The 19,376-nt window shown below is 35.9% G+C and overlaps 1 protein-coding gene across 2 annotated transcripts in view; it reads right to left on the bottom strand.

Moving 5' to 3' along the window:
- LOC127959014 (metabotropic glutamate receptor 4-like) overlaps positions 1–19,376 on the bottom strand; it is a 102,377-nt gene that overhangs the window by 31,235 nt on the left and 51,766 nt on the right. For both annotated transcript variants that reach the window (XM_052558018.1, XM_052558017.1), the window contains exons 3-5: positions 13,795–13,930; positions 12,314–12,468; positions 11,144–11,284 (exon numbers count right to left, since the gene is read on the bottom strand). In XM_052558018.1, coding sequence (XP_052413978.1) covers positions 11,144–11,284; positions 12,314–12,468; positions 13,795–13,930 — 432 coding nt within the window. The remainder of the gene's footprint in view (positions 1–11,143; positions 11,285–12,313; positions 12,469–13,794; positions 13,931–19,376) is intronic.

The following is a 19,376-nucleotide window of genomic DNA, read 5'->3' as shown; positions in this document are numbered from 1 at the left end:
GGTTCGAATCCACTGTGAGACACCAATGTGTCCCTGAGAAAGACAATTAACCCCTAGTTAATCCAGAGGCTTGTGACCTCTGACATATATATAGCAATTGTAAGTCGCTTTGGATAAAAGTGTTAGCTAAATGAATAAATGTAAATGTACCATGCACTCTCTGTTCTCTGTGGTGCTTTCTCCTAACTACAATAATTGCAGTTATTTCAAGCGCAAAAGTTTAAGACACTTTTTTGGGGAGTTAAATAATGGCAAATGTTAGTAAAAAGTGTTGAGTGATTCATTTGAATACTCTCCTCCCATAAATTTTCCATCTGTAAGGGAAACTCCTACAAATGCATATTCAATCAGGTCAAGTGCAAAAATAACTATGTTCACACCTTTTCAGCGCTAATTCATCACTGAGTGCCTTTAGGAAAACCTGACAGTACAATTTTAATGGCAAAAGATGGTTTGCGCTGGTGCAAGCTGTCAGTAAAACTGGCCCTTGGGCTGTTACCAAGCAAATGAAATCGGTATAAACTAAATTCATATTTTCAAAGCAGAGGAAACACAGAAGCTCCATCTGAAGTGACATTTAGATGTATTTACACACTGTTTAATGCAGGACATGAATGCATTTAATCTGCAATTGCAAATGGATAAAATATGTTTTGATTCTGTATAAATGGAACTAAGCATTTTCTCAGCAAATATTTATTATATTTACATATAGTATAAAGTTTATTAAATTCTATTTAAATAATTCTGCACTGCATGAAAACATGAATTACAAAAAAAAAAAACATCAACATCAAAAAAAATAAATCAACTGGCCTGCACACAAAAAATCCTACAGATCTGACATCGTTACAAGCACCAGCTCCTCAGCCTACATTCTAAACACATCCACGTTCTCTATACCGCCGGGCCCTGCACCTTTTGAGGAATCCTTTCCAATTAAGGGAGGCATCTCAGAGAGTTTGTCGGAGGCTGAAAGGTGGCAGAGAAGGGGACCATGACAGAGTAGCACGTACATAACCTGCAGTACCACACGATGCTTTAAAGACACTAGCTGTCCTGCTCCGAGGGCGATGCTCTCACTGGGAATAATGGCTCTGACTCTCCCCATTTGACAGAAAAATCTCCAGAGCCTTTTGTCTCACTTAAGTCTCTTGTTTGTGGTTTCGGATAGGTGATTCTCTGCTCAAAGGGTTTTGTGGAAACTCTGCTGTACCCTTAACCTCAACAATGGTTAAAAATAAATAAATAAAAACTTTATACAAAGTGCTTTTGATTGACAAAGTGTGAGTGGGTCTATAGAAATGGCCAGGCTGTGCATGCTACTCAAGGAGTGCCAGTCTCTGAATGCACTTACTGTATAAAAGCAATCCATTAACTTCCGGCGAATGAATTAAAATATTCAGCATAGAGATAGCTGCTATAATTGATTCAAAGGACAGAATGACTGCTTTAGATGTTGCATACATTAGTTTTGGATCTCGGACCTCAAAATCCCTCCAGCAATCAAAGAAGAAGGGTAATTATTTCTGGCCTTTCAGAAATAATGCAGGTATTATTTATTGCGAAGCTTCAGGCGTTTCGTCTTAGGTGCAGACAATCTAAATGTTAAATGGTATTATATATATGTTAAATAACAAAATAAACTACTGTATTTAACAATCTATTTAAATTAGTTTGTAAGTCAAACTGTGGCATTTATACAAAGCGCCGTCTACAGTGTTGATGACTTAAGTGTGTTCTTCGGGATCAAATCAACATTCCTTTGTTTACAAACCCCCTCTTTAATCCATATGCAACAAAGTTCCAGTTTAGGGATGCTGATAGCAGATGGAATCTGCATCACCTCTGCATTTATCAGACATCCCTTCTGGATGAAAGACGAGTCCTGCTTTTTCATCTACGCTCCCATGCAAAACATTCAAGACATAAGACGTCTACTCTCCCACTCCTCTCTGAGCAACACAAGCCTCAGGGAGGTTTTGTAGGGAACCAAAGCACCTCAAGTTTTCCTGTTAAAGCTTGGCAATCCAAATCCCATGAATTGTCCCCATCTTTCAACACTTTTTGAATAAAAACAAGGATGTCTTGTGTCTCATCATTGTTTTTTAAATACCCCAATTATGAGAGCCATTTATTTGTTTAAAGCTTAAAAAGTATGGTTAAAAAATATTTGTCTCAGCTTAACTTAACTGCATGCAATCTACTAAAACATATACAAGAGTATCCTCAAACTCTTTTATGTCAAGGTCCTTGATTAGGATGATAAGACCTTTTAAGGAACCTCCAGTAAGTGGTTATATATTGTAATTTTTCATATACATATATATTGCATGAGATTTATTTTTTATATATATAAAATATAAACATTTCCAAAATGAAATAATTTTCGAATTTTTTTTATAATTTGCTTTGGCTCCAGTACAATGAAAATAAAAATGTAAATAATTCACCTTGTACTATATAATCTAAAAACTGTGAACAATTAAAAATACACTAAAAAGACACTCTGCACACTATCGTTATATCCATAACCTGAATACATTATCAGTTGAATCTAAATTCATTAATTTCTTACTTTTAAGTTGTCTCTGCTGAATAATTAAATGTTAAATGCAAATTTATATACCACTTCTCACAAAAAACACCCACTCCAATGCAGTTTTCACAGAGGATATTGCCTTACAACCCCCAATGAGTCTATGTTGAAGAGAGGCAAACAATGAGTAGAGCTTGTGTTGAGGTTGTGGAAGGGGTACATGGAGAGTTTGCTTTGCTGTATATTGCTTAGCTCAAAAGCAATTACTGTGCAAATGTTTGTGATGTGACTGTCCTTTTCTTCCATTTGCTTCCTGCCAACACTATAGATTACATATGGTGTGGAAAAAAAAGAACAGTACATTTTAAAATGCTATTCTTCACTACACTGAAACAATTTTCACTCAGAAATTGCAAGTAAATTTCACAAATAATTAAAGAAATGTAAAGGAACACCGAATTAAACATGATTTTGAAATAAAAAGACTGAAATAGTATTTTCTAGTAAAATATACTGCATTTATGCTTATTATTTTGAGGTATTTATCAAAGTATAGTAGTTAACTGCACGAGATTCAAGTGAGAGTTTCCGTGCTGGGTTTTTGTGCTACTTATACAGGACAGGAGATGTTATAATGGCAATTTGCATATACACATACTTTTCTAGATTTATAAAACCATTCTCACATACTCTTAGACATGCTAATTCAAATTAGCAGAACACTGTGCATACAAGCTTGAACAGCTTATTATGCACAGCCTCATCTGCATATAATTTCCATATGCATCCAGACAGGTGATTTAAGTAACAACGCATTTAAATCACAGTTTTAATATTGTTTAGATAGGTGAAAATAGTGAAAATATACTGATGAAGAGAAGTTATTCTTTTATTGCAAGTGCAGTGAAGCAGATCACTGAAAGAACTTGGAAAAGAAAGAACCATTTTCTTTAACAAATGTGGAACTGCAACATTATTTTTCATAATTTTGGGAAGGCCACAGGCGGCCATCAAAGGGATCATTGTCAGCATTAAGTGGCACAGCTCTGCACAATACAACACATCTGAGTGCATCTTTACAGCATCATCACACCTCCATCCATGAATACCAATGATCAGACTGATCCAGACAGCTGACAAAAGATGTTTCCACAGACCAATGGTCCATTCGACTGCCAAACTAACAACTCAATTAAAGCTAAGTGTGCATTAGACATTGATGTTTACTTCAGAATTATAATTTTTTTTTGAATGGTGAATGCAATTTCTGCAACTTAGAACAAGCCCAAGTGGAATTTTCATGAGCCAAGAAATCCACGCTTTCGTTAAAAACACACTCCCCTTAGAATGTCAAGGAAAAAATCTAAAAGCAGTGCACCTATTCCCAACCTTTCCGTTTTAGAGCTTATATTTTAATGCCTTTTCAATTAGTTACGTATAATTAATTAAATTTTATCACTCCTGGAAGATGACTGCATCTGATTTGAGCATTTTCTTTAATACATACATAAGCATGAGGTTTTGCTCTAAATGTGTTGAATTAAATCAGAAGCTGAGTTTTGAATCATTCATTACTTTGTAACAGGAGACATACATAGCAATAAATTAATGTGGTGCACGAGTTTAAATAAAAAGTGACGTGACATACAGCCAAGTATGGTGGCCCATACACGGAATTTGTGCGGTGCATTTAACCCATCCAAAACACACAGAATTGAACACACACCATGAACACACACCCAGAGCAGTGGCCTGCCATTTATGCTGCGGCACCTGGGAGCAGTTGGGGGTTCGGTGCCTGGCTTAAGGGCACCTCAGTCATGGTCTTGAAAGTGGAGAGAGCACTGTACATCCACTCCCCCCACCCACAATTCCTGCCAGCCCAAGACTCGAAGTTACAACCTTTTGGATTCTAAATCCAACTCTCTAACCATTTCCTGCAACTTTTTTATTATAACTTATAAAAGTTTATTATTTATAATAAATACTTCAAAGGGCACTTTTGAGGGCAACATTTGGGCAACTACACCATATATTCTGCAGAAATAAGTCAGATTGAAAATTCTAGGTTAAACCAGCAATTAGCTTTAATTGATGGTACTGGTGCTGCTTTTTCTGGTCATTTAAATTTGGTAAATGGAAAGATCATGTATCAAATTAAACAATTTTGCGAGCATCAAAGGGATAATACATTTCCCCTAACATTTATTCCTTTTGAAACTAGTTAAATGAGGCATTTTGTGTACAATCAATATCTGGGCTACTATATATTCACCAGCATCAGTCAATCTGATGCTACTCAGTATCAGACAATGTGTACATTGATATTTCATTGAGCATCTTGATGCGTACTGCACTCAAAAAATTGGCAAGAATAAGACTTGTGCTATTCAATTTGATTAAGTCGCTGAGTAGCAAGCAAACTATATTAGTGGTTTTCAACCAGTTATGCTCCAGAATCAAAGATGAGTATCAAAACTGTACAACTAAACAGTCCTCAAAAGTGCATTGTTTATTTTATAAGTTGCGAAGCCTATTTATTTTTCCGATCCTATCGATACACGCATATGTAGCTATTTTGGGTCACAACCTACCAAAACCATTGAGAAAACGGTACTCCAAAGCATTGCATGTTCCCTTACTCAAGAGAGCAGTAAAATCAAGAAGCTACAGCAAACCCATGTCAACAAGCTAAACTTTGCCCTCACATCTTCTGATATCACAAAGATCCATCTCAACATGTGCAATCCATAATCACAAGCTGCTCTCTGCATGGAGAATTTCCTGTATGTTCAACCCTGATAAAAGAAGAGCTGAGTGCTACAAACAGAGAAAGACAGAGAGCGAGAGATAGAGAATAGGAAGGAGGTAGAGAGGAGGAGAGGCAGAGAGAGCTGAACGCTGAGATATCCAGCCTTTTAATCCGACAGTAACCAGAGGGCTTTTGTGAGGGCTGGAAAATCGCAGCATTGATGTACCGCTCTCTGCTATCTCTGGCTGCTGGATCTTCGATAAGCGTGGGGGTCAACACAGTCTTTATATTTAAGCATTGCATTCTCTCTGATAAACCAGCAATGCTATACATTTCTGTACTCATTAACTTGCTATCCGATGCATAATTTGAATTAAATTCAACACGATGCACTGACGTTTTTTTGGACTAAATCTAACACACAAAACCAGTGAAAAGTTTGGGGGTGGTACGATTTTTTTATGATTTTGAGAAGATGCGCCAATAAATGCTGAAAATAAACGTGGATTTGCGCATCTTCTCAGTTAACAACGACTTTGTATAGTAACAGCTGCTCTATGTGAAATCACGCACCTGATGGAATTTACCGCTGATTAGAGAACCGGCTTTACTGATGAGATGCGCATTAACGATCGGCCGATCGTGATCGGATCAGCCCTAAAAGGAGTCCATCATAACTCTAGTATTTAACGATACTTTAGAAATCACTCGAATATGCTGATTTGATGCTTAAGAAAAATATCGTTAACACTTATTATTAACTAACAATGATCAATAAATGTGTTACAGTATTTACAGTATTAAACTTTGAGTAAGGGGCCATACAATGCATTTTTGCATTGTATGTTATTTCCTGAGGTGCAATTATAATCTTAGTATGTTTTTTTTTTTTTTTTATAAAAACGGTCATCATTTAAATACAAATGATAATTTGTTTTTTTTTGGGGGGGGGGGGTTTACCTAGAATTTAGCCTCTGATTGGGATGCTCTGTTGAAAGGGGCGTGTCCACTGGAAGATTTAAATGTAAATGCCCACTGATATGATTTGCTAATTTCTTTGAATATGAAAATGAGCATTACATGTGGAACTCTTTTAAAAGCTTTAACTGTATTTTACTATAACAGCCATCAAGATGGAATAATGGTAAAAAAAACATTTTTTTTTTGATTTTAGCAGTACCTTTCAGTAATGCATAAGTGTGACCAACTGAATGTTGTTCATCAACAGCTCATTACTGAGATGTATTTTTAGCTTTTAAAGCAATTTCAACAAGGCCATTTCATGACTAGGGCCAAATGCACACAATAAAACATGAAGCATGAACTAAACAACTTATGTAGCAATGGTTTTCCAAATGATTTACACAGAAATTTGTCCTTCATGTGTTTCATGAATGAGGTCCATTGAACACAGCATGCCAATAAAGGTGAGATTCAGGCTAATAAGCCTTAAGGTTAAAAATATACGTGCACTGACGTGTTTTGCTTTAACTGTTGACCTTTCTGCAAAGAAAGAACACAATTTAAATGAAAAATATGTCATCAGATGACTTCTATATCAATGGTTTTTCTAAAGTAGGACTCTCCAACAGTGACATCGGCGGATTAAGCTTCAGCGGGGGACCTCCCTTGAGCTCGATGTGCTCTCGCTGAGCTCCTAGAGCATGACGCCAATGAGAGGAGGGAACATCAAAATACTGCCAAACGTTACTGTGATTGGATGATTACACCATCAGTGCACAAATACACATCAACGGCTCAAACTGATGGAACAGGTTTAACTAATTACAGAGTAAACAACTCATTTGGTCAACACCACTTTTAGGCACGTCCCAATCAATGTCCCAATCAAACTTCAAACTGCTAGAAATGATCTGTGAGCGAGTGCTCAGCTAGGTAAAACTGAAGCTGCATCTCTGCTGCAAGATAGAATGGATTTAATATAAATATACACAAATATTACAGCTGTAGATGCACCAATTCAAAAATGTGTGTGTGTGTGTAAATATTAATATTAATTTATAAGTTATAGCATGAAAAAAAGTATATTCATGCTATAACTTTTAAATGGCTGACACAATATTACATTTTCTAAATAAACAAAAAAATTTAAACAGCAAAAAATAATAATTTTAGTGAATTTAAGTGACGCAATATTATGCAGAAACGTACATAATAGAATGAATTCTGAAGGGTCATGTCAGAATTAAGACTTAAATAATGACAGCTGAACATGTAGTTTTGTCATCACAGGAATAAAATACATTTTAAAATATAGAAGAATAGAAAATGTATATTTTAAAATGTGGTAATATTTCACAATATTAGCTCCTTTCTAAACAACAATTCTAAAAAGAAAATGCTATATATGTTATATGTTAATAATGTCATTAATATATGTTATATGTTTATAATGTTAATAATTAAGGTCTATATACACACACAGACACACACACAATATGCAATGTATTATTTGCAGTCAAATACCATGGCTGCATTTCAGGAAAAAGCCCCATCTCTGTTCATTCATTTATATATACACATGTGCATGAATGCATGAATGCAAGAAAGAATGAATGAATCAATCAATCAATAAATGAATCAATAGCAGAGAAGGGGCTTTTCCTGAAATCCAGGCCACTGGATTGAAATACTGCAAATAATACCCTGCATATTGTATGTAAAACCCAGCTCACAGCTATTGAAAGGGATGAAAGGCAGCAATGTCACAGAATCAAGCTTTGATTCATACCCCAAATATGTTTCACAGATCCTCCATCACATTAGTCATTATCGAAAATGTCAGCTGGAATTTAGGCAAATCTGTGGGTGCCTGTTGACTCATGCATTAGCATTGTCCCTCTGAGGCTATATTTACACTGTAGTCTGTCTAGATGACGAAAAAAGCAACAACTCCTCACTGTGCCAGTGACAATGGGCAAAACAGACTCAAAATGTTCTCAGAAAGCACAGGTCTTCTTTGGACAGCACATGTGGCATACTAGGAGATTTCCACTACACAGTATCATTGTGTGCGAATAATTATGCCATGCTCCCTTGGAGACTACAAAACAAATCATAAAAATTCAACCATGCAAGCTAAACCTTAATGGAAAATACATGCAGATCTTGACTGTTAATCTCGGTCAGCAGTTATTACAGCATCGAAAACACCCAAACCTGGGAGACTGTCACTATGCTAACTCTAGGTCCCACAGCAAATGATAAAGGTTTAGCAAGCCACAGTCATAGTGGCCTTCGGTTCTGAATCAGTGCTTTCAGACAAATATTACATCCTCCCTTTGAGACATAGCTGTTAGAGGATGCGACCCAGTTAAGGCTGCATTGTATTTCAATGTGTGGTCGTTTTCATGAACTAATAAAGCTGTGTAAACAGTCTAAAACCATTTTCATTTCCCATGTGGCATTATAAATCTGCTACAATGTGCATGGCAAATGCCGAATTGTTCTTTACACGAATAATCAAGCCTGATGTCAGCACATGTGCAGTTCTGCTCGCATACACTATCACATCTCCTGTTTTGAGATGTGAGCCCTTGGGTATAGCAAGAGCATGCTAGAAATACATTTGATCACAAAACTACCATAAAAGAGAAAAAAGGCTGTGCTGAGTTGAACATCTCATGCATGCACACAAAAACACCCTGCCTGCAATATATATATATATATATGGTCACACTTTATTTTAGGGTCCAATTCTCACTATTAACTAACCATTGACTATGACTTTTGCCTCAACTAACTCCTTATTTGCTGCTTATTAATAGTTTATAAGGTAGTTGTTAAGTTTAGGCTATTGGGTAGGATTAGGGATGTCATGCGTTATATGTACTTTATAAACACTAATAAACAGCCAATATGTTAATAATAGACATGCTAATAAGCAATTAGTTATTGGTGTGAGTTGGACCCTATATTAAAGTGTTACCATATATATATCTTTTAATATCAAGCGGATAGAAGCACTTCATTTTGGGTAACAATGACGAATTCTTTGTTAGAATTATAATAACCGCAATAAAAAAATTATACTTTATAATTATACAGCTATATAGGACTTTTAAATTATTTGCAAACTTTTAGTCTGTAGTTAATTCATAGTTTATAAACTGTAGCCTCTGCTTAGATACAGTAATAGGCATATGTAGAGAGTTCTTCATTTATTGTCACTAAAATTAACAAATTAATATTGTTTAATTATAAATCATCCTTTGTTTGTATTTACTGTATCTCACTGGTTCTTATGAGTGTTTGTTTGTCATTTACATAATGCATATTTACTTACAAAAACATACAATATTTCTGTATTTATGCAATTATTGCACTGTACATTTTTCTGCCTATTACATATTATATATATATATATATATATATATATATATATATATATATATATATATATATATATATATATATATATATATATATATATATATATATATATACAGTATAAACTTCAAAGGTAAACAACATAAAAAATATTTATTTATTAAATATGTATTACAGTATTACAATTAATAATAATAATACACTGGAAAAAGACATATTCTGTTATTATATTAACTAATTATGATTAAATGCATAATAATAATAATAATAATAATAATAATAATAATAATTACTATGATTGTTATTATAATTTTTCTTTCATGTATTAAATTGGACAATATACAAAATCTGCTATGCAGCACCTTCATTTGACAAAAATAAATAAATAAATAAATAAATAATGAAATGCAATGTTCTGTTGTACCTTAACTTTTCATTTGTTGACATTTTTTAAAGATAAATTAAGCTGCCAAAATTTCAGATGTGAGCCCTTGGGTGTAGCAAAAGCGTGTGGGAAATATATTTGACTGCAAAACTACCATAAAAGAAAGTAAAAGCTGTCCTGAGTGGCATGTTTTGCATCTCATTCACGCACGCAAAAACAGCCTACCATATTTTTTTTAATCAAGTGAATAGAAGCACCGCATTTAATCACCAATGGCTATTCAAGAATGTGAGGTAACAATGATGAATTTTCTCGTGGGCGCAGCAATTAGCATAAAGAAAAAGTGATTTATTATGTTGTGGAGGAGCGATGGATTTTGTTTCAGGCCAGATACTTCTTGCAGCTCACTAAAGGCCAGCCATTACAAGTGAGCACACTGACAGGGATTATGCACGGTGACATTTAGCGCGCTGCAGACGTTACAGTGAGCCCCTTTGCCACAGTCGCACATAATCTGACTTACGCCGTCTGTAGGGGGTCACCGCACCGATACCGAACTGAGAGGTTAATATCCTGCCCTGCTTACTGGTGCAGTGCAGTAAACGCTGTAATGCTTCGTAGGCTACATGCTGAGAATTAGACGCGCTACCGTAGCAACCCTTGGCAGAAACCTCTCCTCATAAGATCACAAGCCGCACTGATGGGACAAAACCTGAAATGTGTTGCTAAGAGTCAACCTTTCTCCACGGCCAAACGGACGGGCTGTGACCAGGGCTGGACTCATAGCTGATGGGGCCACCACGGGGGGCTCTTCCCCCGAGACAAGTCTTGAATCAATTAAAATCATCATCTCTTATCCAATTGGCTGGATTGTATTGGTTCTGTGTGCTTAGTGCAGGGATGCTGCTGCTGTGCATCAGAAATTATCAGACATAGAACAGCTTTGCTGTGGTATGACTAATCAGACTCTGGTGTAAACAAAAGCCCATTTCAGGCGATCTGGGAACAGCAGGCCAAGTCTTTTACGGTAGATTTGGTTTTCTCCTTTGCTCACTTTCTTTCTTTTATGGTGCTCTGGAAATGGAGTGTTGCCATAGGGAGAGAGAAAGATTCTTACTTGTGCATTTTTTAACGCCGGATCCCTTCTTCAAGGCATGGCGGCTGAGCTTGCAGTTGAAATTGTTCTCCCAGAACTCCGCAAACCAGATATTCCTCCGGTTGTTCTCGAGTGTGCGGCTGGTGAAGTAGCGATCAAAGCCTGAGGGTAGATCGATGAGATCTGTGTCACTTTAATGCGCTTTGTCAGAGTCAAAGCTCTAAGCCAATGAACTTCAGAGAGCAACATGATTTGACGGAACATTTGCATCTAACATCATTTTCGTCTCACCAAGAATGTTCTATTTTTGCTATGACTAGTTCACACAAAAAAATGAATAATTTGTCATTTGCTCATCTCTGTGTCAGTTCAAACTAGTTGGCATTTTCCTGTGGAACACAAAAGGATAATTTTTGAAGAACTATTCCTAGTTACAGTTTATAGTTTTGGAGCAGTCAAGCTCCAAAAAGGACCAAAAACATTTAATTGAAAAAAAAAAAAAAATTACAAATAGTACACACATATAACTAAATACAATAAATTGACATTTATATTAACTGAAAGAATGAAATTACTTTTGTGTGTAATTCTAAGAGTATTACTTGTAATACTTATAATAATAAATATTATGTATGTTTTAAATTATTATTTTATTTTATTATTATATGCTGTCTTTAACAACAGATTTAACAAAATATTAAATATATCAATTCATTTACAACAAAATATTGAATGTTTTGTCAAATATGCAGTTTGAATTAAAAAACTTATCTTTGTATTAGCAATAAATAATAATAATAATAATAATAATAATAATAATAATAATAATAATGTGTAATGTACTGTATGTATTTATAATAAACAACTTGCAATAAAAACAGACTGTCTACTAAGCCCACTGACCACTTCTAGTGTGGAACTGTGCATTCTTAAGAACTTAAAAAGAAGACTTTAAAGTATCTTAAGCGTGTTGTGTTCCAAAGAAAAAGAAATCGAATGCATTTTTTCTTTTTCTTTTTTAAGTGAACTGCTCTTTTAACGCTATGCATGCACCATAACTTACACTAATTAAGTGCATCACCAGTAGCTAAAGTGTTGTCAGAAAACATTAAGCACACACTCCGGTTCAGACCTGGTCTCTAATGGATGAGAGCAGCCACTGATAAGCGCAGGATTTAATCTGTCACTTGCCTCTGATGTTCTGTCGTTTGGGTAGGATGGTAACAGCTCCCTCGGCCATTTCCTCCTGGTGAAGCACCGGCGATATCTTCGAGCCCCAGCTATCTGACCCCACCCACAGGAAGTGACCCGTCTTATTGGCTTTTTTTGCCGCCTGCAGTAGCCGCCTGTTAAAAGATGAGTGACAGTTTCCATAAAATATTGAATATAGGCTTTGCTCAGGACTAACATCAACTCTAATTACATATTTGCAATTATTGTCTGCATTCTGTGGTACTTTGGTGATTCTCCATTTACATTAACTGCAAATCAATATGTTATTGAAAGGTCAGTATCGACACTGCTCACTGCTGACTTTTCTAAGCATTCTCCGTCTGGCACGGTAGCAATTGATGTCAAAATTAGTCATGCACTACTGACAGCAAAAGCATTTGCCCAAGATAATAATGGCTCAATAAAGTATGTTTCAAGCAGCACGCACAAAATCATTTGCTGTCTTTTAAACAGGAACCGACTTAGAGCGCCTTCACTCGCAGTGTCTTTCCGTAAGCCGTGGAATTCATTATCTGGGCTTATATGCCAGTAACTTATCAATATTTTTAATAACTGCATAACAATTCACCAACATCTTTGCCAGCTACGCCCTCACTGCAATTTATTTACCTACATTAAACATGAAACAGCATTCACAACTCATTTTACTTGCAAAATAAAGCATTAACTACAAAAATGCAAATAGCTATTTGGCTATTGGTTAATATTAATCAGTAGTCTACATGGTCAAGGTGACATCAGCTGAAAAAGAAACTTAAAACAAGTTATTACTTGCATCCACAATAAATTCAAGAATATGTATAATAGGGAACAATTTTGGATTCATATTCAAGTTATCAAGAAAAAAAATCAAGTGATTGTATTTTTTTAATTAGAAAAGCATACTTTCTGAATTACAGGTGCATCGATGTGAACATGGATAAACAAGCCATTATGAACTCAAGGACAATGGCTGACAAACAATAATTAGAGAAGCACGATTAAACAGTCATCCTGAATGCTTAAGCAAGCAACAAATGGAAAAAGTTTGACCATAATTATTCCTTCAAATTAAAATGATTATTATTCAGTGGATGTCTAATAGCACATTTAAGTGAAGGCTTTTTGTCAATTTTCATGAGGATCTAATAGTTCTGATTAGGTACTCCAGGTGCTCAGTACTGGGGCGTTCAGACGTTCCCATAAGGCAAATTAAATGTGTTATAATAGAGGTCAGGTAAATGAGTTGTTCGCCTCTCTGCAAAGTGTATCTTAGATGTTATTTTAGAAAGCAATACCCATTTTGGTATTTGTTTTATTAACTTTGTAACCCTGCACAATGGATTGAATTAACAGCAGAAATAAGTTGAACTGCTTCACCGTAGCTACAATAAAATAACATAAAGACTATATAATTTGTCAAGATTGATGTTAATTTAAAACTAACAAAAGCTACTCACCTTATATCGTCCTCGTTTGCAAATATAATAACAACCTTCGCATTCGGATTTTCTCCCAGTCTCTGAATTATCTTATCAAACTCCCCTGGTTTCGGCTCACGGGGGATTTTCACCGACTGTGAGATACACACACTTCCTGTGGGGGGAAAAAAAAGAAAAAGTGGCATTACTGCAAAATATGGAATCACACGCCGAAAAATTCCCAGCTGAACAACTTCTTATGAGTAGTTCTGTCTAAACTCACTCATGCACTGGTAGAGGCAGATGTTGCTATGTTTGGCAGCTCAAATATATGCTGTAAAAATAGACAACTGTTATCGCAAGGAGCTATTTCTACCTCATCTGGCCGTTAAAAATGACTTTTGTTAGTGTGACCTAATGTAGTCAGGTTTATTCAGATATATGAAATCATATTTATGACTTAAATAAATCCAGTTGCCACATTTTTCGGTTACTTGACAAAACACTTTTTACAGTGCACTTGAACAGAACAATGTTTTAAATGCACCACAATGTTTTTACACTACACTGAAGTCAAGTGGCTTGCTTTATCCTTATCATTTTCTCTGCACAGCCGACTGAGATCAATACTAGACCCCCTAAGACCAAGGCCAAGACCTGCTGGTCTTGGGGAGCTGAGAAATAGAAGATACAGAATTTATTGCACCATTCAGTCACTTAATCAATGAGTTCATTATACTAAGTAACATATATCTGATTTTATATATACAAAATTATAGATGTAATTTTTTAACACTGCGTAATGTAACACAAAGCTCAAAGAGTAAAGTACAATGAGAATGCATAAAACTGATAAACTTTGGCCATGTCATATCTTGCCTCAGGTATCTGAATTCTGACCAAATTATTGGTTTCTTTTACCAAAATCCCATTGGCACAAATAACTTCAACAATCCTGAATAGCAAAAGAGCAAAAATAAAACGAATATAACATTTTAATGGTAGAAAAATCTGGATGTTACAGAGAAACTTAACTTTAGCTTTGGAACCCCAATGTGTTAAAGTTTTGCTCTGCTGGGTTCTTAAATTGCATCAGTTCTCATTATCAGTTTTGTTTTGTTATATTTTGTTATCATGTACGTTACTGTATGTTTAACAAATGCCCTAACTCTTTTGTTGTAATCTTTTGTTGTAGAAAGTCTCATCTTCCCAATATCCAACCGTTACATATCTATCTTCCTTTCACAGATGCCTTGAATTAACCTCCTGTCATATCAGCAAATAGTCGTATGCAGATTAACAGCAAAAAAAAAAAAAAAAAACGCATAATAATAGGCTCATTAAACTTCTCGCATCCTTTCAGAGAAAACACCGAGCCCTTGTAAACTTCCACACAAACCGATGGTTGCCGTTCCAAGGAGAGGGCCTTTTCAAAGCGTTTGACCTGTCCTCGCTGAGAGAGGAACACTGATTTGCATCAAAGGCGTTAATTAGACAGAAAAGAGAACCCTCAAAGATGCCATATGGAGAGGCTTCTTAACGGCGGGAGTCTTGCAGTCACTTGCAGCCCTCTGCTGAGTGCATATGCTACTTTAAGTCAGGAGATATTTTGAATGACTGAAGGCCTCAAGGTAAGAACTCCACCTGTCACTGAATGAGACAGCTACGAAGCAGACAAAGTCACAGTGACTTGGCCGGGTGTGTATTAAACTATTTTCTGTCTTAATATATTTGACAGAAAGTATTTTAAAGTAGTTAAAACATAAATAGTTCATTAAATTGCTAGCAAACAGAACTCCAAAAATAAAGACAGACAATTGCAAAAATAATTATTGTTTCCAAACAGGTTTCCTAAACCCATTTGCCACTGATCACCCTGTCCCAAGCTCGAACCACTGGTTGCAGTGTCAGTTTGGTTCTGGTCATAAAGCTGTTGTAATAGAATCCTATCTTAATCAAATTTAGCACATTTATTTTAATAGGAATACATGGCTTTCTAAAAGGAACAAATGGGGTTTTGATGCATCCCTGTAAGCATGTCTTGTGCAAATTGACCAATATATGCACAAGCATTTTCCAGCAGGGTCATATTTGATGCTTAATCGAAAATAATGAACAGCAGGAGGGGTGATCTGAGAACAGATGGGTACTGACAAGATGGAGAAACTGACTGAGTTATAAGAGTTATTTGTGTGGGTAGGTCAGTTTTCTATTTATTTACTCCTTTTTGTTTTTGGAAACAATATCTAAAACTTAATTTTTGAAAGGAGCTCTTTCTGTCCACTTTGAAAATGAATGGCATGCACAATGTATTAAGAAACTTCCAATCATGTAGAAGTAAAAATCTGATAATGTAATTAGAGATAAAATGTTCTTTAGAATGGAAATCTTTATTATACCCAGGGGTCAGGGTTTGACAGGTTAACATCACCCAATTAGCCCCTGCTCGCTCGCAGATCCTGTGACTACACCATCTAGATAAAAAAATATATATTTCTCCATGATGCCAATTGAAAAAAGAAAAAATAATAATAATAATAACTTCTTATTGCCGAAATTTAATTCAACAGCGCAGGAAGATTGCACGTTGAACCATTTCATAGGGTCTTTAGGGAAATACACAAGGAAAAAGAGCCACGACCTAATGTTGTGAAAAGGGTCTATTAATAGCAATGACACATTCAGAGTCAAGCCCTGAGTGAGCCCAAAGTGACAGGATGTCAGACGTTGATCCTCTGATTTGTGGCAGACTTAATTATTATCCTTTCCAGACATTGTGAAAAAAAAAAAGCTAAAGAGAAGACACTAACAAAGCATCCATATGCTTTAGCAGCCTGTCTTCAGTGACAATTAAAGGGACAGTTCGCCTAAGACATAAATATTCCGTCATCAGTTATTCTCCCTCATGTCATTTATAACCTGTATCTTCTGTGGGGGGAAAAAAGAAAGAAAAAGAATTCTGAACAATGTTCTGGTGGCTGTTTTCTATTCAATTATAATAAACATCAAAGGAAGAACAAGCAATCACCCTAAAGGTATCATAAAATTGGTCTACTGTATATGATTGCTACTGCTATATTTCAAGCTATCCGAAGCCTTTGTGTGAGAAACACTATTGAATGAAAGTTCTCATTCACTGAAAGTCACATTAAAGATGAGTAAATGATGAAAAGGGTAATTTCTTCAATAGCCATTTATTTAAATAGCCAGTATCCAGTCATAAAGATTTTCTATTGTTGCAATTTCTATATTAAATTGAGAAAAGGAAGCTGATCCATTATTCTACACATTTCTGAAGTAGCACACAACAGAGGGAGGAAATAAGTTGACATTTCTTGAAGCAAAAGTTTTGGCTTTATGCCTCCGTCTGGGTTTACCGTGTTCGATTTAAAAAGCGATGACAGCATCGCATTTTCACGAGTGAGTGGATGTCTGTCATGTTTTCCTCAAGAACTCCCACAGACTTCAACATGATAAAGAACCCCAGCAATCCACAGCATCAACTGGGATATCTAACTTAGATATATATATATATTTCAAAAATCCCTTTTAGCGGGGCACTTTTATCAACAAAATCCATGCTGCATTTGCACCTCGCCCGAAATCAGGCGTGCACGGTTTTTGAGAGCAGACTGTCAGAGAGGAATCACAAAGGAAAGCAAACGTCAGATCGAATCTTATGCGTTATATATAATAATCTGCATGTTTGTCTCCAGTAATTATGAAGGTTATAATCGTTGATCCATTATTACGAAGCCTTAGGTAACTCACCATATGACTAACCTCCCTCTTGATTAGATTTACCAGGGCCTCCAAGGTTTCTATTTGGATCTCCACATGGAATCAATTACAGCGGGCAAATCTTATTTATCAAATATTGGAGATTTATGTATGCTGAGAGCAGCGTAGGCTGTTTACTTTGTTATTGTGCCATGCTGCGGCTGAAGATTGCTCATCACTCAGCGGTGGCCCAAGTCAACTCCACGGTACCACTGGGCGACCATTTTCCACGGTGATGTATGCTAGTGGCAGTCACCTTTCAAAACTCACCAAATCTATTCCTTCACTTCAGAATTCGACCCCTTCAAGGTCCCTTAGCAGCGGGCGCATTATAAATTTGGCCCATTACTGGAACCCAGAAGATATTGAAAATATCGAATGAGGTTCTGCTTGAAGGAGAGTCAACAAAGAGAACCGGTGCAGCATGTTTCCCCCAATGCCTCGGATGTTCTTTTACGGTGGACAGCTTATCGCAATTTGATTACCGCGAATCTACTGTGGTATTAGATAACACACACTCGGTTACAGACATTACAAGAAAATAACATATTAAGACAGGGTTAAGATGTCACAAAGCCCTCGTTTGAAAACGCCATGAAAGACAGAGGAGAAAAACAGTGAGGTGTTTCACAAACATAGTGTTTTTCTGCTTTTTCCCTGGAGGCAGAACTGAATTGAATCATGTGTTGGTAAGGGCAGTAACACACACACACACACAAAAGTGAAGTCGGGAAAGCCTTCGGGCCTGGAATTGAAGAGCGCTGTCTTACGCTCCATAGGTATTCTTGAGTCTGCAGGGAATGATGAACAAATCATAAGATGATCAAACATTATGTGCCAAAGAGGCGGCTTTTCATGTCCATCATTTAAAATGTATGGGCTAAGGTTAGGATATGGACACTGTAATCAAACATCCATAGCCTACAGACCCTCAATATAACAGGGTCTCTTTACCGGGGGCGTTTTCTCAGAGGAGAATACAGAGGCAGTGCCTCTGTTCACATAAAAAGAAAAAAGAAAAAGAAAAGAAAAAGCGAGAGAGAAATAATCGACAGTAAAAAAAAAACACACCAAATAAAACATAATGGCTAATAGCTAGAAAAGGATGAAAGATGACTTAATAATATTAATCATTTTCTGTATTAATGCAGGTATTATTTTTTAAACAGTGTCAAAAAAGTGCAGTAAAATAAAACAAAGATTTGCTAACCAATAGTTTGCAAAATGTGACTCTTAATAATATGAATAATTAATCATATTAATTTCACTCTATTATCACTACAATTATTTTTGTAGCAATGTCAAAGATGTTTACAATTTTCTTTTAACACAAACATATAAGTACTGTATATAGCACTGGTTGCTTGTTGATAGTGTGAAGTAAATGGTGTTCCATACAGTATGCTTTCATTCCAACAGCTGTGCAACGATTAAATGGAACATTAATTCACACTGAACTAAAAGTAAACCTAAAATGCTGAAAAAACTATTTGCCTCCTCATTTCAGAAGATCAACACACATCGCTGCACTTTACCCACTGAATCTGTCCCCGTTTCATTTCTATGAATATCTGAGAGAATTCTGTGTGCTGTACATCACATATTATATTACAATAAGTAAGCATTATTTATCAGCCTATCACGCATTAGCAGAGATTCTACAAGGTGCAGGATACCATGCTGAGTCCCTTCGCTCTATGTGGTACACCACTGCTCTGTCTCCGTTATTTATTCATTTGATGTCATGAATTATGAAGGAATTACTCCAAGCAGGCAATGCTACACAAACATAGTTCATAAACATCTACAGTGCAGCCCAAATGTCTAAGACCATGTAAAAA

This window comes from Carassius gibelio, chromosome B6, assembly GCF_023724105.1.
Source record: "Carassius gibelio isolate Cgi1373 ecotype wild population from Czech Republic chromosome B6, carGib1.2-hapl.c, whole genome shotgun sequence".
In the NCBI taxonomy this organism is placed as follows: domain Eukaryota; kingdom Metazoa; phylum Chordata; class Actinopteri; order Cypriniformes; family Cyprinidae; genus Carassius; species Carassius gibelio.
The sequence above is the reverse complement of the archived record's forward strand: the minus strand, read 5'-3'. Positions and strand labels throughout refer to the sequence as shown.